This window comes from Ambystoma mexicanum, chromosome 3p, assembly GCF_040938575.1.
Source record: "Ambystoma mexicanum isolate Mex_15411 chromosome 3p, UKY_AmexF1_1, whole genome shotgun sequence".
Classification (NCBI taxonomy): Eukaryota; Metazoa; Chordata; class Amphibia; order Caudata; family Ambystomatidae; genus Ambystoma; species Ambystoma mexicanum.
Window position 1 is genome coordinate 865,141,268 of NC_090925.1, and position 20,793 is coordinate 865,162,060.

Below are 20,793 nucleotides of genomic sequence, written 5' to 3' on the forward strand. Positions count from 1 at the left end.
AGGGATGAATGGAGATCGGTAGTTATCAATGGACGAATCCCGAGGGATAAGCAGTGGAATACACCATGATATGGTTTATTAACAGGACACTGGATTATATTCAGTTCACTTTGTGTGTTTTGAAAAATAAGTAATGTATACATTACACAAAATGATGGAAGCTGTGTGCTAGACTGTTAACTGTGCTTCACAGGAGCACAGTCATCACGAGGAGACAATAATTACATAGGCAACATTCCAATTAGGTGATTGCGAACAATATTAAGATAATTAATTATTGTCTTGGATTATACAAAACATCTTGGATTGAAGCTGAATGTGTTCCAAATGTTGGGAGCGTTTCCAAATAAGTAAATACCTTAATGAACAAACAACCACAGAAGAGTGCTTATATAGCACCCTAGACGTTTGGGATTTACAAGCCATATGACCCGATAATTGTGGAGAAGAGAGTTTTGTTTTGAACTATGACAATAAAATAAATGGGGTTACATTAGTGTTCCACACTTTGCTAACAAATAAGAAAAATTTTACAAACATATAAAAAGTGTTTCATTCAATACAATTAAAAAGAAATAAAGATTTCCAGAAGATGGTTGAACGCTTGATATCGTCTCATAATACAAAATTACAGCAGATCATAAATAATACCAACCCTGGGTTGTCAATAGCATTACTCAATGATACAGATGAAATAACCCAGGTTTTTTACATTAAGGAGGTGTATTCTTACCAGCACCAGAGCTAGGAGAACAACTCTACGTGATCTTCATGCAGAAAATGCGGGCCTGGAAAATTAGGATGTATTAGACATTATTAAAGCAGAAAAAACATTCATGGGTCTGGCCCAGAAGGTTTTCCAGTAGTTCTGCTTAAACAGCAGCCAGGAGAATGGACTCTACTGATCTCGACCCTCTTTAAGCAGCTCAAAAGAGTTGGAGCCAAAGCATTTTATTTCCGATATTTAAAAAAAGCAGTGCAAAGAGGGTCCAAGTAACTATCGGCTAATAGTGCTTCTGGATTCCTCAGGCAAAGTTTGGCTCCTTTTTAGATAAAGAACTGAATGCCTGGGTGGAGAATAAGGGGAATTTTCCCAGATTTTAATTAGGGTTTTAGAAGGGAGTGGAATTTGTGGAAAATAGTTTTGTCCTGAGGTTGCTGATAGATAAAGCATTGGGACACGCGTGTAATGTATTTAGACTACTCTGCAGCTTCCGTCCAGTTGGATAGCTATGGTGTGGATAAGTATAGTAGGACTGGAGGATAGCTCTGTGGCAACACACAGGTCTTGGAAGCAAGACCACACTGAGCAAACACAGGTTCGAATCCCAGACCCGCGCTTGGAAAAAATAAAATAAATAACGAGCGCATTATAAATAACCTGTCCTTCCACAACGAAAGCCTAGATACCTACGGCTAGGTTTGCTGTAAATAAATGCAATAATAAATAAATAAATAAAAAGAAATATGGCAAAAGCTGATGGTCTGGGGTATGGATAGCTCTTTATACAGCCTCTCAGGTTGGGGCTTGGCGTGACATGCAAAGGGTTTGCCCACGTTTAATCAGAACCGAGTAGAGTTTGAGGCGGGGATGCATACCGGTGCCCCTGCTGTTTAATCTGTATATGGCCGAGTGTGTTCACACATTGATTGGAATGCTCAACTTTCCACCAAAATTGGGTAAAAACCACATTACACATTACATCACTAAGACAATTTACTTTATGACAAAAAGAAATTGCAGAAGAAAGTTGTGTGTAAAATTGGAATTACAGCATTCGAGGCAGTAAACAAGTTTACACATCTTGGTATAAATATTTAGAACAAACGAAAACAGCAGAGTCCAGAAGAAAGACTACGTGATGAAGCTATTCAAATTATGGCGGCTATGAGCGGTTCAACCAAACAATAGCGTACATAACAAAGTAGCCCAATCATTTTGTATGCAATTGAAACCAAAAACTATAAGATGTCATGTGCTTTGGAGGGATTAGAAGGCCATTATTGTAAAAAGGCCCTGGGATTATCCAGTGTATTCCACTTCAAATAATTAGATCAGAACTGTGCCTGTTATCCCTAGGGGCTGGTGAAAATATACGAAGCACGAAATGATATCTAAACATTCACTTAATGTACTGAACTGGGTAAAAGAATTATGTTAGGACAGAGCAGTTTCAAGGCCGCTGTAAGCAGATGTTGTTTTACTGGGGATTTAAGTTAGTTTAAGATATGGAAATCAGGATTACGCGAACAGAGCTACAAAAAAGCTTGTTATTGGCCTTGGAAGACAATTAGATCTATTTTGAGTCAGAAGAATATTTACTTAAGGGTCTTTCCTAAACATTTCAATCTTTCTAAATATGTTTGCTTTTTTCCCCAAACGAGATTGTAAAATTGTAATTGAGATTGTAAATCATGACATTTCGTGTTAATGAACTCCACACTGGAAATGTGAGGTACACATGCGAATATTGCAGCAGTAAGTGAAGCTCTATGGGGTGCAAAAATAAGGGCCATAGAGAAACTCTAAAACAACTGATTATTCATTGTACAGGCGTGGGTGAATTGTGAGATCTGCATTTATGAAACATGTTCATTAAATGGCCACATTGAATATAAAATCCTACTGGATACGTTGGATGCTGGGGAGACAAATCTCATTATACTTGTGATAATAAATTACTCATAAACGACTGGTATTATGTGGAAGGATTCTTTTTTAGGAACTTGGGGTTCGCTTTCTTTAGTTACATTTGTATTTTTTTGTGAAATAATGTAAATTGCTTCATTTAGCAATTTGGTATCTGGATAAATTGTATTGCTGTTAATTAAATTAATTAACGTGCAATGTTTTCTTCTAACCCATATCACTTGATTAAAAAACATTATCACCCGGCAGGGGGGAGCCAGCCAATCAAGTGGCCAGGAACGCGGGCTTGATTTGCTGCTGTAAGCCTGCGTTCCAAGCCACCTGACGGTCGGCTCCTCCCACCGCCATCTTCCCTCCATCACTCTCCCTTCCCCTTTTTACATTTTTAATCCCCCGCCCCCAAACTTACCTTATTGTGGCTGCAGCGGCACTTGACGCCGCAGCCGCACCTTCCTCTCTGCTCACAACAGCCACCATGGAAAGGGAAGAGGGGCTCCGTACGGAGCACCGCTTTCTCTTTCCATGGCAGGCATGTTGGTAAAGGTGTTTCCTTCCTACAACGTGGTAGGAGTGAAAAATAAAGGTTTTAGCACTCCGGTTTGCCACTTTGGTAACCTGGGGTGCTAATGGCCTTAATAACATCCGATCCTGCACGCCGAATCAGGTGTTAACGCCACAATATGCACATAACCTTGGATAACTTGCTCTAATTGCTCCAAAGGTTGGTGGCAACCTGTTCCTAATTTTAGGAGGCATTGTCCTGCTGTGCCTTGGGGGTCTATCTACGGGCAACTGCCAGTTTCAGTCTCTCCTCTTGTTTCTGAGTAAAACAGTCATATGTTTGCTGTGAGTTTCGAAAATATGTCTGTTTCCATGAACTGTTCATATATATTAAGAAGAAAATAAAAAAAAGGTTTTGTATGCGTTGGGCATGAGATTTGTAAATTAGTCCCCGTGGGAACAGTGTGTGCACTTCAGGGTCTTGATGCTGGACATTGTTCCTAAGTGGAAAGGAAATACAGTTGGTCATATATGGGGTAAGAGCTCTCTTAGGGCAAGAACAGCCACGTGTCGATGAGATCCGTTTTTGAAAGGTGTCTGGAATGGAGAGCTAAATCCACAAATGGGGAGTTTGACCAGAAAGAAGCATGTAAAGTGGTTTTAGGGAAGCCCCAGCTGACTACGTTGGCCACTGAAATGTTTGAATGCATGCAATCCTGTCATTGTGAATTGCTACTACCCTACCAGTCCCATTTCCCTATTAATGTGGGGAGCCTGGTTTAGTTATTGGAAGATCCTTGGGGACAAGTCCCTGAACAGGGAAGATGATGAAACGAAGATTGGATTTGATGATGTCTTGATGTTATCTAAAACCTTTCAAGGCCTCACCTAATGGTGCAGCTTTGCCTGGTGATCATGGAAACAGGACTTACTTATAGAGGAGTGAGATCAAGGATGGTGTTCACTCTTGTTGACTTAACCCACCTGACCGAAACCTCCAGCGGCTCAAGATACTGAATGACAACAGCCCAACGATCACCTAAAAGGCCTGCAACTTCTTGAACAAGTATCATCCCTGGAGTTCCTCTGCAGCCTATCACCACTGTCGCTAGACCTCCATTGGACTGGACTGGTCGGCGCCGTATCCCAGCTTCACAGCTGTCCTCCATTTCTACCGGACCTTAAGAACTGTACTTCAACAACCTAATATCTGAGAGCTCTAATTGGAAACACTCAACCATCACCGACCACAAGAGACACAAAAAGGTGACAGTCCTTGTGGAGGAGTCCAAAGGACCTCTCTGTGTGCAGGTTCCCCAAATGGTTTTCAGTTCCTCCAAAGGCGCCGGAGCAGTTCTGAAGGCAAGTCCGATTTGCCCCAATTTGATGAATGACTGTACAGTCCCCGGTGTAACTATAGAACCAACCACTATCTTATTGTTGGCCTCAGTCCTTACAGTTAGGTAGTCCAACTAGGCACTTTACAGCTTTCACCTTCCTCCTACTTGTACATAGCAATTTACTTACACGCAACGAAATATAAAGTATGTTAACTATACCTCTGTGTGGACATTTCTTTATTCAAATTATTAACATGTCTTACCGCCCTGTTGCTTACTGAGTGTGTGGCTTGACTGCTCGACCATTGCTATCAATAGGTGAATGTGGATCATTTACCGTGAGAATGCGCGCCCTACCGAAGGTGGGCACTGCAGGCGTAGGAGCCTTAACCGCTTAACTGCCAGGCTATTATGCAAGTCTATGCAAAAAGGAGGCACATACTCGTCCTTGGACCTTTTGTAGACCTCGAAGGACTGGGGCACAAAGGAACCGAGTTAAAGTGATGGAATGGCCAGTTTCTCACTTCTCTCACACGCACACACATGCACGTACGTACACACATATAGGCAGCCCTGCAAGTTAACGGCTCATTTCAAAGATCTGTGTGCAACCTGTAGAAACAGAGTTGAAGCCTGGCAGGACCATCTCAGCTCCTTCTGATATGGATTAAGTGAGTATCATTGAGTTGGGTAATAAAAACACCTAGGATTAGAGCACTCACAAATAGGACAAATTATCGTGAGATCCGGCGTAAAAAAAGATGCTTTATAAAAGTACATGCCTCTGAGCATTTGCCCTTTATATGGCTGTTCTCAGGAACGACCTTGGATTGCCACGCGATCCTGCTCCCAGGCCAGCTTTTAGAATCGAGGCTCTCCTCCACGGGTGCTAACTCAGCCTTACTCCCCTGGAGCTGGTTCTGGTTGGCCCTGCTTCAGGTGAGCTTGGTTTCTAAAGAAGGCCTGAGTGGTCAACGCCAAACTTAGATCCACCATCTCCGACCTTGTGTTCATGGTCCAGGATAATGTGCCACAAGTGCATCTGAGCTGGTTAATAAGAACAGTAATTAACTAGAGTGGCTGATTTGTAGTGTGTGCCCAGCACATGGAGGACTCAGAGCAGTTAGCATTGAATAGCTCTTTACTTGTTTTTTTAATGAATACTGCATAAGCACATATTGTTTAAACATCTTACACTTGATGTGATGGGCACACGTATTTACTATGCATGCATTGCAGGGAGCAGCTTGTTATTCATCGACAGAGTGACAGGGGGTGATAGGTATTGGCGCTGAACGACAGATGTCCCTTGCTTAGAGGCCAAGGGGTGAATTGGGGTGGAGTGTCCGCGTGGTTGCACACTCACCGATCCTCAATGACGTCCTTGCATGTTGAGGCTACCACGTAGCCGGCGGTGGAGGCCAGGATGGCTTGCACGGAGGAGACCAACCTGTGAAGGAGAGAGCAGGTGAGATGAGTCAGGAGATCAGGCGGCTCGATGACAGGCAGGGGGAGGAACAACGCTCACCTGACTTTAGCAGCAGGTGGCCAGGAAATATGGTTGTGTGCATTGAAAAATTAATGCGTGTGATTATGTAGACAAGGACGTTCGACACAGCAGTGAGAGCCTATTAATTATTGAATACTGTTCCTGGCACCTTCTGCAGGAGGGGCCACACACAGCTCTGGCTGGCACGCATCTTGGGTGGCACATAACTCACACTGATTGTGGTGGTACACACGACTTGGGGGGAGTGGTGACACAGCTAGAGGTGGCATACAGCACGCGCAGTACATAGCTTAAGGTTGCACCAGGATCAAGAAGGCACATGGGTGGCTGGTGGGAATATAGCTTTGGGGCACATGGCTGAGGCTGGCACACAGCATGGGATAGCTAAGAGCTCAGTGGGACTTTTATGGTGGCATGCGGTTAAGGCTAGCACACAACTTGAGTGCATGCACCTTGAATAGCACCTAGCCAGGGTGTCAGGCAGAGCAATCCAAAGTTTGGTGGCAAACAGTTTGTGTGAACACTAATTGGGTGGTACACAGCTTGGGCGGCACGCAGCTAGGGGAGTACACAGCGCAGGGGCCATGCAGTTCAGAGGCAGCTCACAGCTCAAGGGTCACCCAGTTCAGTTTGGCACATATTTGCTTGGCAAAAGCTTGATAGCACACAGCTTAGGTGGCACGTTCCTTGGGTGGCAAAGCTTAAGGTGGCACATGGGTAAAGGTCAGCAAAGAGCTTGTGAGGCGCGGAGTGTAGATAGGGTATAGCATACAGCTCACGGGGAGTGGGGAGGGATTCAAGTGTTAAAGAAAAGAAACCGATTGCCAGACTGCTCTGATGTAGGCATTGATGAATTCACTGCCAAATCCCAGTGCCATATTTCTTGGACTTCCCATCACACATTTCCATGGTATCACAGAGCCATAAAACGACTATCCTGACCATAACTCTTGCTTGACTGCCCCCTCCCCTACCAGCCATCGAGGTGTGTGGACCCACACAAAATCTGTAAAGAACAGGCCTGCCAATAAAGGCATTTTTAAAAATGATTTAGTTAAAAATAGGATTTAACTTTTAACATTTAAATAACATTCACATTTAAAAGAAGACAACAATACAAATCATTTCAATATAACCAACAGAAATACATCAGAAAGGTACCACTATAAAATGTTCTAAAAACAAATAAATCCTTCACAATCGCCACATATTAACAACGAGAGGAGCAGGTCGACCAAAAAGAGTAGCCCTCACCCAGCCACTACAGTAAAAGAAATTAGTGCAAAGGGGTACACTCACGGGATATAACCAGTAAGAAGAGGAGGGGTTAACCATGGCTGAGCTAGATCCAATGTCGCTTGGCATTTCGAGCTTCAGAGCTTTTAAGAAGCCAGTTATCACAACTACTGCTGATGTAGCATCAAGCAACATTTCCAAACCAATTCCTCCTCAACCAAGGCAAACAAATCCGATCCTTTTAGTAGGGTGTACCATCTTAAGCCCTGTATCGCAGCACATGAGACCAGAAGATGTGTAAGGGTTTCGCAATGGTCATTCTCATTGCAAAATCTACATGTAGCTTGTTCGGCTGTCAGCATACCATACCTGACCAAGATCTGCTTGGACGACACAAGGAACAGACTCGAATAGACTTATCGCGATAGATTGTTAAATAGGGTGCTATGGTACCCAGTTTTTTATGGTCCCCATGCAAATGACTTAATGATGCATACATATGCAAACTCTCCAAGCTCTATTCATCCAGTCATGGTTGAACAGAGACTGTTTAGCTTAAGTTGGCTTTTCAATTAGTTCTTTCAGTGAGCTACCAGATTTGATGAGAAGGTCACGGCACAGCTCGAAGATGTCTTTCACTAACACACAACCTTTCTCCTGCAGAATCATCTTCATGTCTATACACAAGGGATCTTCAGTGGGACACAAGATCTTCCTTAGAAGAGAAAGGCATGATATTATATGGCATTTATAATGCGCCTATACACAAGTGTTTCACAAGGCATCTCCAGTGTGCTGTTGCTTTCAATGAGACAATACCCAACTCATACCTTATGGCGTGAAGAGGTACAGAGCATGGGAAGCACAAAGCCCTCCTCCAAATCAGGGGCTCAAGAATAGGCATATATTCCAATAAAGGTATTTAAAGTGCCTTCAGGAACCCAATTTGCCGTACTACCCTCTTTTATTTGAAATGAGCAAACTGCACACCAGGAAATGGGGGTTGGAAGGGCTAGGGTGCTCGGATAATTCCCAGTGGCACTCAGCACCAGCATAAGAGGGTCCCAGTCTCCCCAACACTGGAGTCATCCCAAATAAGAGTTTCAGCAAGAGCCAGAATCGCCAGGCGTGTAGGTTTTGGGCGTTATCATTAGGTGCCTGCCAGACCGAGGCCCACCTCAACTGAGACTGATCTAGTCCCACCCAGCTGAGCAAACCTGACTATAGAACAGAGGGATTAGAGCGCTTCAGAGACAGGCAGCGGGGGCGGCGGTATCTCCTAGCCACACGCGGGACTTGTCAAAGCCCCAGCAAATAACGCTTCCTGCGCCAGAGTATTACGACGAGGCTCGTGGGATGGCTCAGTAAGGAAGTCCACACTGATTGGACAGAAAGTCTGCTCAAAGCCTGATAGAGAAATGACGTAGCAGGACTTGGGCGGGAGAGGGTAGATTGCTTCATCTGGGCTGTTGGATTGACAGTCTGATGCAGTGCCAATGGTGGAGGTCAGCCAGGTGCACCCAGTTGTGAAGACAAGGGAACTGAGGCACGTCTTTACAGTGGAGTGTCTCATGATTGGTTGGCCTAGACCAGTCTCTTTTGATTGGTTGGCCTAGACCCTTAGGTCTAGGCCAACCAATCAAAAGACACTCTACTGCATATCTGTGTTTGGCTGACGATGCACCCATCCGCCTATCAGACCATTGCTAGAACTAATCAATAATTGATCAGGGCTTTCAACATTACAACGGCCGCTTGTGGATAAGCGCTTTAAAGTGTCCACTTGGCGCCATGTAGGACTGTACAGACAGTCTGTCTGGTGTGGGATTAAGATGTTCCTGGACTAGGAAAACGTTCTGAGGAAGCAACAAGGAATTTCGAGGTCCCACAAGCAGGCACAAGAACTCGAGGAGGGGAAAGCCTGCAAAAAGGTGACCCAGCTTAAGTCCCGAATCTGGCGAGTACTCAAGGAGTAAAGAGGATGAGCGCATTAAGCAGCACCTGCGCCAAGGAACTTAAGTCCTTGAGAGGCGCCAGCTGAAGATAAACAGCCGAGTGCCTGCAAGCGCAGGATGAAAGCAACGCGTGGCTTTCAGGGCACCGTCATGTTAGTAACAAGCACTGGCATAGCCATTCGTTTTAGCTTTTATGTAGGCATTTACCAGGCGCTCACCATTTGCCAGCTATTGCCATCATATGCCCAGGTACAGCCATTATTTATCTGGGTGCTCATATCACATGGCAGGTATGATGACTGCCATGCAGCAGTTACTGCCTCAGAAGTTCAGGTGCTCGCACTGGCGCAAGGAATGGTCATTAACTGTCCAGGTCCTGGCCTGTCATCCTTGGCCGGCAGATACTGGAAGCAGGGCACAGGAACTCAGCCCCACCTTGTATAGGGCACATTCTATCGGGGAGCATGGACTAACATGCATGCAGCCGGATACACAGAGCGTGAATGCTCGGAATGCAGCACTGGCTCCAGAGGTTCTCTTTGTCAGACTACCCATATACCACAGAGACAGAAGAAGGTCGAGGAGATAAAGTAAAGCAGTGCCCGCAGGCAAAGTGCACAAAATAAAAATAAAATCAGTACTACAGATATACCCAACAAATATGGTGCAATGCAACAGACAGATACATAAAAGCAACTCGTGTGAAATAATGCCATGTGAGCCCCTCTTGAGGAACTTGCTGGTAGCGTTCTCCGATGAAAATGAGTGTTTAGGATTCCATTCCTAGGTTGTCCATTGGAAATGTTCAGGTGCGCACAGGAAAGCGAACTGCCTTTTCAGTTAAAGCGCCACCTATAAGCGGAAACTATTGCATTAGAGTACAGCCAGGGAGAAATGGTATATGAGGATGGACACAAAGCTTGTAGGTGCTTGGCTTTTTACACTGCCAATGAGTGCCCATGATATGAAATGAGAGGTTATTTATAATGCGCTTAAGACCCAGAGGTTTGTAAGCGCGGTCCAGGGGATCAAACCTCCATGTTGTCTTGCTTCCAAGGCGAGCACGTTGCCCCTGGGCTATCCTCTTGACTAATGGCTATATGGCCATTCCCAGCCACTTCCTGCCCTTCCCCGCCCAAACCACATACTCCTGGGATCTCCGTAATCTTGCTTTATCAAGCCTTACCAAGAAACCGTGCGGTCGAAGTGCCAGTGTTTTTTCAAAGCAGTCTTCTCAGATTCAATAACTTATTTGGCACTGTAAATGTGCCACTGGTGTAATAAAAAGATCTTAAACAGGTCTGTTTTCAGTCACTTGATTTATAAGCACTACGCGTGTCCTTCACTGAAGTCCCGTTAAAAACAAGCATTGGTCATTGTGGTGTCGAGCGGGCCTTACTCGACGAGGGACTGTGGGATGCATTTAAAGGCCCCAAACAGAAGTCCCTTTCACATGAATGGCAGGGATTTAAACACTAAAACAAAAAACGGCCTGGCTTTTGTTGTTGTTTTTCAAGTGAAGTTAAAGCGCCATGTGGAAAGGAACCTACCTGTCATTACCAATGGAAAACCAGCATTTTAAGTTACAAAAGAAGGAGGAATCAAAGATCATGTCACATGGAAAACAGGATTTTTAAACATTTTAAACAAAAATTGATTGCACATGTGTGTGCAAATAAAAACAGCATTCAAAAAGAAAACAAAATATCAATGCTCACAGAAAAATGTCAGGAAAGCAAAACATGGTGTGTGGGTTGACAAAAGCAATGTATATTATGTTTCCCCTACAAAACTCCAGTGACATTTGAAGAGCCACTTCATGGCAGGCCATGTTTCTGGCTGTGGTCAAAATTTCCCAAAGGAAATCTCCCACTTCCAGCCTGGATGTCACACCTCCCATTTAATGACCCCAGCAATCAAATTTGCTGCTGAAGGTGTTGAAAGCCCAATGTTCTCCAGACTTGCCGGCTCTGGAATCTTTCAAGGAAATTCACCCTTGGCTGCAGCATGACTAAAAGGTGTGAAGACTGGGGACTGCAACTTCACAGAGAAAACTACGCACTTCAGAGAGACTCATAAAAAACCTGTGGTCACTAGCTGACCCAGTGAAAGCAAATCACCGGAAGGCAGAAACTTCCATTTGTCCCTCATGAACATTCACAATTAATTTAAAAGGGCTATTATCATTTAGGCATTTTGCTCAGCAACCATAATGTGGAATGATTACATTTTTTGTACCATTTTTTATGTCATTTCCAGGCGATTTTGGGGATATAAAATGCCTCTATGTGTGACTCTGGGAACTGTAATGGCCACTTAGACTAGGTTTCCGGCGGATCTGAACATGTTCCAAATGTGAGAGTTGGTGAGTGGGTGGAAAATTAAATTAGGGATATGCTTAATAACGTCCATCTTCATAACTGTTGTGATTTTTATGGAAATGGCAGAAATGTGCCACATGGCCATGCTACATCGTACGGGTTTGGTGTTGGTTTATTTAATTTTCCATGATCAGCTAAACAGAAAATATGTTTGGTATGGCAGTTGCTAGTAAAATTATGAAGTTGTGATCCATAACTAGTTTTTGCTAAAAAGTTGAAAGGAGAACAAAGGGGCGATTACAAATGGGAATTGCCATATGGTGCTCCAAACCTCTAAACCAATCCAGACTTGGAGGCGGGGTTGGGAGGAGAGAGTGGGTAACTGTCCAATCCTAGAGGCAGGGATTATTGCAGAGTACTTCCCCAAGATTGTAAAATTGGTGATGTCATTCTGCTATATAAGGGGGACGGTTTTATTAAAGTGTATTGTTAATAATTTTCCTTTGAATAGAAGATAATATGTTCACAATAACCTGCTTCAACCCCACTGTTCTATTGGGGTTGTATCTGTGTGCACTGGTGAAATCTAAGCACCTCTAACCATCCTATACAGAGTACAGATTGATAATGTGGCTCTGAAACCCCAAAGGAACTAGGTTTCCTTGAATATCCCTTGTTTGACTTCATATCAGGGTTGTGCCAACTGTCGACTCCCAGACGCTTTGGACTAGAACTCCCATGGGCCCACACAATTAACTTTGTAGCCTAGGGGTTGTGGAAGTTGTAGTCCAAAACTTCTGGAGAGGCAAAGGTTGCAGGACCCTGCTTTAGATTAAGTGCTACCTATTTTGGGATATCGGGTAGCTTAACGAGGACCGCAATTGAACCTTCTCCAATCTCCTGGACCAACCTTCCAGTCTTACAGGGACATGGAGTCCCATCCGGGAGTAAGAGCCATCCGATTCTGGTGCTTCTCCTTCTCCCGTGGTGGCATCCGGGGTTCACTACAGGAGCTAGAGAAATACATTCACGTTTCTTCCCCATTAGCCATAGTCGGTCTCCATTCCAGGGTAGCACAGACTTCCTGTTGCATTGTTCCCTGCCTCATCCAAAATGCCTGTGAAGAGGCGCATACATCCAATTCCTCCAGTCCCACGTACTCTTGGCCTTCAACGCATATAGCCATATAAGGAGGTCCAATAGTCCGGACAGGAACTCGCCTCTTCCAATAACTTCACCCAAAGTCCATTCCAGGGGCACATGCATGTCCTTGCAACTCTTCTCAAAGAGGCTGTGTTCAGAGTAGATTAGCAAAGGGGAGAGAAGTCCTGTTCCTGTCCACCCCTGGGCGTATCACCTAGGGAACATTCCAGGGACGCTGTTACCCTGTTACAGTTTTTCATTAGATGCACTGAGAGCCCATTTCTGGATTCACAGAAATCCTGTTTGTGTTTTTTTCTCCAATTGCTGCCCTCTAAAAAGCACATCATTCAGTTGTGGGCCATCTCTTGAAGGCATTGTATGAGACTCCATTCCAATGGACTGATGAATGCAGTTCCGGTTCTTCCCCTCTTCTGCTGTTTAAGTCAATTCTTGGAGGCCCATGAACGCAGTTCAGGTTCCTCTCTAGGTCTAACAGGTAAACTCATGTGTGGAGGTACATAAATCCAGTTCTGGTTTTGCTTCCAGGGGCAGCACCTAGACTTTACTTCAGGGACGCATGAATCCAACCCAGTTCTTCTCCCAAGAGCTGTGTTTCTATGCACATGGTGCAAAAAGAAATGCAGTCCATCTTCTCCTGCTCTGGGAGTTATGCCCATACTAAATGCAAGAAAGCACAGAATGGGTCATTCCAGCTGACTTCGATGTCAGGGCTGCATAATTCCTGTTCCAGTGTTTCTCCTCTTTAACTGAGTGTAACCCAAGTCTATTCAAGGTGCCAAAGAATCCAGTTCCCACCCTTCTCCAAGAGCTAATCCCAGAGTGCAGTGCAAGTCATACAGAGATCCAGTGAGGCTTCTTCCTTCTCCACCCAGTGTCTATTCTGGGAGCAGGGAAAGCTAGCGTTGGGTGTCTTCCTCCTTCTGGGGTGCAACCAGAATCTACTGCATGCAGAGTGATGGAGATCCACTTTAGATTATTAACCTGTAGGGGGAGCCTGCACTATTTAGGCCGAATGGTCTGCTCCCAGGGCACAGGACTCCAGTTCTGTTGCCATCTTCCCTCTCCAAGAAGCTCCCTCAAATTCCATGGCAGGACCACATGGACCCTGTTCCAGTGCGTTTCCACCACTCTATACCAGGGATCCGTCGGCCCAGCCATAGAAGACTGTGAGGAGTAGAGGTGGAACTATCAAAGAAACCTTGCAAAGACTATCTTTCTTGCCATCTGCCTTCTACCTCACCTCTCTGGTGGTGGGGGGAGAGGGTCAGCATATAGATAGAAACTTTGACCTCATCTCTGCTCACTCTAGGCTTTGTGATCTCATAACTGCTCACTTTACAGACCCCGGTGGCCCCATTGCCCCCTTTCACACGTGAACTATCGGCCAATCGTTACTTTTTATATAACAGCAGTTGGAACAAGTCCCAGCATGCCTAGGGTTCTACCTAAAAAGACAGGACGAGCAGCTGGTGTCACGTTTGACATGGGCACACGTGGTACTTACACCCCAGAACCCTTTAACCTGTCTATCAGCACTCCTTCAAGCCCTTCAGCATGTTCCTAAACTCCCTAGAACCCCTTGAAACCCGTTTGGGACCCCCCATTGCACCTCACAACCCTTCAGCACCCCTAAGAGCCCTTTAACCTTGAAATTCTTTAGCTCGCCCTACCATGGAACCATTCAGCACATAGCAGGGTTTTTCAGGAGCCGATTGAAGGTTTGACGGCCATTTTCAACCCCCCGGCATCACTCAGAACCTTATAGCACCCCCGCGATCCTTCAGGGTGCCACAGAACCCATCAGCACCCCTCATAACCCACCTGCAAAATTTCTAAACCTTCAGCACCCATCAAAATGCTCCAGCGCCCCTCAAACCCCATCATCACTGCTTGAATCTGTTTAGCACTCCTCAAAAACGTTCAGCACCCTCTACACCCTTCCACGCCATTTAGAGTCCTAAGGATCCATCAGAACCCGTAAGCATGCCTCTGAATATTTCATGGCTCCTGAGAACTGCTCAGTATATCAATGATTGCTTTTACAAAAACCCTGTTAGTACTGCCCAGAATTCTTGGGCACCTCTCAGAACTTTTCCTCTTCCCTTAGAACTGGTTACTGGCCTCGAAAGCAATTCTCCTCGGCTTCCCTTGGAACTCTACAACAACGATGGAACAGTTCAGCACTCACTTAAACTTGTTTGCATTTTAGCAAATCCTTCAGCCCCTACTCAGTGCCTTGTAGCATCCCACATAACACTTCAGTCCTCATTGAACTGTCAAAACCCCTCAGGTGCCAAAGTAATGTGTTACAAGCATCCATCGTCCCAGGGCCCCTTCTGCATGGCTCAGAACCCACTGGGGCCAGCCAAAGCACGGTCAATACGCCTCAAACCTTTGGTAAACCTGACAAAACTCCAGTGTTCCCCAAAACTCATCAGCACCCCTCAGAACTCAAAGCATGCTGCCCACTGTTCTCTTAGCCTTCAATTCAGCACCCATCAAACATGTTTAGCATCCCTGGGCATTGGCACTACACGCACTCCTTCCACAAAGGCCAGACTCACTCATCATCCCTCAAAGTCATCAAAAAAAGTCCCTGCGCCACTGCGTGACCTTTGCTCTCCTCTTAGCCCCTGACCACCATTTAAATCCCCGGCAAGCACTGAAGCCCTCGGCATTTCTCGCTAGGCCTCTTTAGCTTTTTATCCTCTCTTCCACCCTGGAATTCCACAGAATCCATGGCCATCTCTTCCCTCATCCCTTCCCTCCTCTCCACGCGCACCTCAGCTCCTTCTGGGGCACAGGCGGCCCTCAGAGGTGGGGGGAGGGGGTCGCTCTGTCTCGGGATAGCCGACGGCGCTACGTCAGCTTTTACCTCAGCGTCCCCTGTCCACGGATGGATACACCAATTGCCAAACCCATGCGCGAGGACGCCTGCACCTGGCCCCTCTTGACAAATCCCAGTGTCCCCTATCAGGGCCCTCCCCCCAAAAAAAGAATACGCGGAGGCAGAGCCGCGTCGACGGCCCGGGAGCGTGTGAGGGAGTGAGGAGTGGCGGGTGTCTAGGCGAAAATCTCGCGGCCGCCCCTCCCCTCTCCTAACGCTGCACACAAAGCACGCCAGGCTGTGCCGCATAGTACGGCTCAGCGGCAAGTGCTGTGCGCCCCCACACCCCGCCCCGCAATGCCCTCCAAACTCGCTCCATGCTCCAGAATCACGGGGCTGCTGGTGTCCCGGGGGCTACGCAGACGCATTACCCCCCCCCCCCCCCCCGCGCGCCCGAAGCCGCTTCCCTCAGGCTGCGTTGGCGCGAGCGACCCGTATTTCCGTCACTAGTTCAAGTTTAACACTGCGTATCCCCCCCACCTCAGAACAAGCTGGGGTTGACGTGTTTTGTGTTGCCCAGCCCCAAAAGGACATGCTGCTGAAGCATGTGGGTTGTCTGTCTGCCCACTGGTCTGACAATCATCCTTCTTAAATATTGGGCATGGGGGGGGGGGGTGGTGGTTGCGAGCTCTTCAATCCCATTAACTCATCCAGTCAGTCTAAAACATGGGCATGGTATCCGTCTGTGCAATCAATGTGCTACTCGGGAAAGGCACAGGTAGAAAGGGGTCGCTGCCTTCCGTTCGAATGGTGGGCCCCTCTGACATTTCAGGCCATACACATTCATCTGAAATTGCACTACAGGTGAGGAAGAACCCCCCCCCTAACCCCCCCCCCCCCCATCCCCACAAATACCATGTCAGCAGCTGCCTGCACTTATGCTATGGGCTCTAAAAATAGAGAAAGTGCTGGTGGTGGGTTTGGCCTGGGGGTGGGGGGATGGGGGGGTTGGGTACTCGGTCGGTGGTGCTGATAGGGTTGGGGTGGGGGTTGCTGATGCGGGGAGTGGAGGTTATGCAACGATGGGGGTGAGCTGGTGGAGATCAGTGTTTGTGTGAAGGAAGGGTGAGTTACTGCTGGGGTGATCATGTAAGGCCGGGGGGGGGGGGGGGTGCATTGTGAGGCCAGGATCCCGCAGGTATAGAAGGGCTGCTTCCTTATCGGAATTGCCAGTGCGGCTGTCCCCCAAGAAGGGGAGGGGGGTTTGGTGAGGGGCGGTGGACGGTGATGGCATTGACAGGTGAATAGAGTGTCCTAATTTTTGGAAGGGGTTTAATCCTGGATTATATGCTGAGGGAGGGTCGTACCTGGCTGACACGATGACCGCATCTGGCTCGTCCCATCGCAGACCCGGCAGTTCCCGAAGTCCCCGCCTGGAGAGTAGAAAGAGACCCGGGAAGAAGACTCCCCCCGCCGCCAGGACCAGCACCATCTCTGCGGGGGCCCACTCGTACGGGGCGGGGGGAGAAGCGAGGGAGGGAGATTGGGGTATGAGGGTTGGGCGTAACGGGGGTGATGTGAGGCCGATGAAGGCGAAAGTGGGGAGGGGGGCAGAAGGAAGAGAGAGGATGAGAGGGGATGGAGACTGAGGAGGATGCAGGCGGTGAAGAGGATGAGAAGAAGGCGGGATGGGGAGGAGGGCGGACGGGATGAAGAGAGGAGAGAATGGATGGGTGGGAGGTAATAGAGGGGGTGAGGTGAGGACAGAGGTGGGGAGCCTCAGGGCCGGGCAAAGGCTACACCGCGCCCCCTCTTGACCTCTGCCTGCTCAGGCCCTTCCACACATGCCCCCCCGGTTGGTCCGGCTCCCCTCTGTCAGGTGCTGCGGTGAGGAGGGGGGCGGTAGGGGGCGCGCCCTTGGGTTCTGCGCTCAGCGCGCCCCCGCACCGCCGCGCCTGCCCCCCAGCAGGGTCACAGCCGCAGGGTGCCCGGTGCCGGGAGGAGGTAAGGGTGAGGGGTGACGAGGAGGAAGATGCGGGGCGTGCGGAGGCGGACGATGGAGCGGTGCCTCCGCGCCGGGGCAGAGATGCGCTGGGATGAGCGAGCTACCAGCGCTGGGATGCTCGAGGGAGGCGGAGGAGGGGGAGGACCACCGAGGGGAGGGAGCGCTGGGCGGCGCTTGGAGAGGAGATGGCACTGCAAGGGACCCTGGCACTGCACTGCAGTGAGCACCGTTATGCCGGGCGTGTGGTCCTGCGCGTGCCGTCTCCTGACGCCCCGCCGCGCCCCCTACCCCCTCCCCGGCACACAAAGCCGTGCATTTTGTAATCCCCCCTTTTGTCTTTCTGTTCAATAAGACAAGACAATCGCCAGATGCAGGAGCTGACAGAAAGGACAAAAAGGCAGCGCGAGGCGACTGATGATTATGTGCACAATGAAGGCTGCATCTTTCTGAAGCGGCGTGTCCGTGTGGCCATGTCAGCTCCACGCACAAGCACACATGTCATCCTTGCATGACCGCCATGCTCGGCTGTCGTGCGCTCACATCTGTGCAATGCACAAACACGCACCCCCTTCGAAGGATTAGGCGCACATTGTACACATAAGAGTATTCTTCTGTCAAGTAATATAAGTACACTGCACAGACGCGGAACCTACACGTCGCGTGATGATAGTAACATCAGAACAACTCACGCACACACTGCTCACACCCGTTATCCTGGAACATGGTGTTTTCACGACTGCACAATGCACGGGCACACATTGTGAACTCCCAATTGCCATGATTATGTAACAGTGCACATTAATAACTATGCACCGCACAGACACTCTCGGTTCACACCACATTATCCTGACACAGTGCACCGTCATACATGTCCACCGCACAGGCACACATTGTGCATATCCTAGTATCATTATACTGTAACAGCGAGCACTTACAACTGTACAAACAATGCAAATGCACACACTGTGCATGCACAATGGTCATTATTCTGTAACAGTGTACCCTGATAACCCTACACTGCAAAAGGCACACTGCACACACCACATTAACTCCATGTCCCTCCTCCTCGTCCCAGTACTCGCTCTTGAAGGGCCCACCCTTCCCAACAGTGACTTTGGTCTCCAAAGAAACAAACAATGTCCTCAAACTGCCCAGAATTGAAGGCGATACACCGGGCACTGCTCTGTTTTGCTCCTCTCATTCAGGCGTCCCCTGATCCTCATCAGGACAGACAACTTCTTCAGCCCTAGCGAACAGGGGCGGATATCCAATAATCTGGATGCCCCAGTTCCCTGCACATATTAGTTCTGGTATTTAGAGCCAATCAGCAATTGGTAATTTAACAACAATTCGAGTAATTAATTACATGTTAAAATAATAACAAAAGAAGGTCATGAACAATTCTGGAGACTCCAAAATCCTTAATGAGGTTCTCTTATGTCTCACAGGTTTAACGTGTTTCGGGAAACGTAATCCCTTCATCAGGAGGATAGGTTACATCTGTCAATAGAGCAATATTGTACTATCATTCCATAAATGAAAATATAGCATAGTCATTATTAGAGGAGGCTACAGTAAGAGCCTTATCACCCATAAAAGCCCCCAACGCACATTACAGGATATCACTTGTAGAGAATAATGACTATGATATTCAATATACGTTTGAAACAATTCGGATTCTGCAATTAATATGAGGCGATAGTTATTGCAGTTTCCGAAACTCCAATTTACCGAATCACAATGTCATAAGTTAAAGACACAGGAAATATTGAATATCATTTTTTTTTAAAGGGCAGTTGTGGAACACTCATGGTAAATATAGAAGTTATTTCCAACATTATTTAAAGTAATGTAAGTGATACCTGATCCAAAGGAAAAGCCATCCGAGGCCAGATCTAGTAAAGAAAAAGAAACACCACAAGGCATATATAATAAATAAAAGAACACAAAAATGTATCAAGAGCTAAAAATATAAAGAAGAAGGAAGAATAAATAGGGATTGCCTGCAGGTGGATCAAGCCAGTAAACAAACATTCTTGACAATTGAGTTATGGATTCTAAGAAAATCTTAAGGAACATCCATAAGAAATATGAGGTCTTTCTTATGAAAAGAAATGAGAAGTTTTTCTTATAAATGGGAAATAAAATCAAGTACCACCAAGCAATTAGCTACTTGCTTAATGGTGTATTCGAACCAAACGGGCAAAAAGAAAAACGCCTGTATGCATGGATTAAATAAAATGTAAAATTGGTGAAAATCGGAGCAATGAAGTCATGTTAACAACATGAGAACGGGAAGTACTGAATCAAAAGTAAAGGGTATAAAGGCGCAAAACAAGTAAGGAAATATTGTATTGGAGGAAACAATAAAATAAAATCGCAAGAAGGGGGAACCTAGAATGGTGAAAGGGAACAAGACGGAAACTGGAAACTATTCCCATTCACAATCTAAAATATTTCAAGCTAGAAATTGAGCAAATAAATTATATGGATTCCAATCAAATTATTAACTTTCAAGTGAAGTTAAAAACAATTCTGATAAAAGTGTCACAGGGGTGTATATCAAATCATTATTCCATTTCATAGTCAAAAAGTTGTGCATCACACTGCAAAAAAGAGAAGAGAAAAGTGCACTGGAATCTTGTCTCTAATGAATGATAATTGTAAAAATAAGCCATATGACAAAGATATAATTATTATCTCAATATGAATTTACCAAAGAAGATTGATCACAATCACATCTCCAGTTCTGTCAACAAGACAGTAATAGGAGGAAAGATTGTAGGAGGAAAGATCTAAATCGTATATTAATCAAACCAGTAAGGTACTGACATAAGACACAGAGAAAGATAATTAGAAACAAAGATTCAGACTGAAATCTTTATGCATGCCTTTAGGAGATAATATATGCAAAATATCAATCCAATGTAATTCATGCTGCGCTAATCTTTTGGACAGATCACCACCTCCAGGGGGGCGTGCAGTACCTATATTATCATGAATCTTATTTATGCAATATTGTGTCCCTATTCAACAAGGTTTAAGCTACAGGGGATCTCTGGTTACATGTGCTGATATTAGATTTATGCCCAATCCACCTTACACGTGCTTTCCTTGATGTCTGTCCTACATACAAAAAACGACCTGGACATTTATTAGCATAAATCACATTGGAAATATGACAAGTTGCCTAGTCTTTCCATCTTATTTCATATCCAGTAAATGGATGTTGTATCAAATTACCTTTTATGATATTGTTACACTTACTGCCCAGAGATGTAAAT

At 46.3% G+C, this 20,793-nt stretch overlaps 1 protein-coding gene across 1 annotated transcript in view; it reads right to left on the minus strand.

Moving 5' to 3' along the window:
* TLCD3B (TLC domain containing 3B) overlaps positions 1 to 17,714 on the minus strand; it is a 124,714-nt gene extending 107,000 nt beyond the window's left edge. The window contains exons 1-2 of the mRNA XM_069652031.1: positions 16,872 to 17,714; positions 5,858 to 5,941 (exon numbers count right to left, since the gene is read on the minus strand). Coding sequence (XP_069508132.1) covers positions 5,858 to 5,941; positions 16,872 to 16,996 — 209 coding nt within the window. The 5' untranslated portion in view covers positions 16,997 to 17,714. The remainder of the gene's footprint in view (positions 1 to 5,857; positions 5,942 to 16,871) is intronic.
* Positions 17,715 to 20,793: the final 3,079 nt, after the last annotated feature.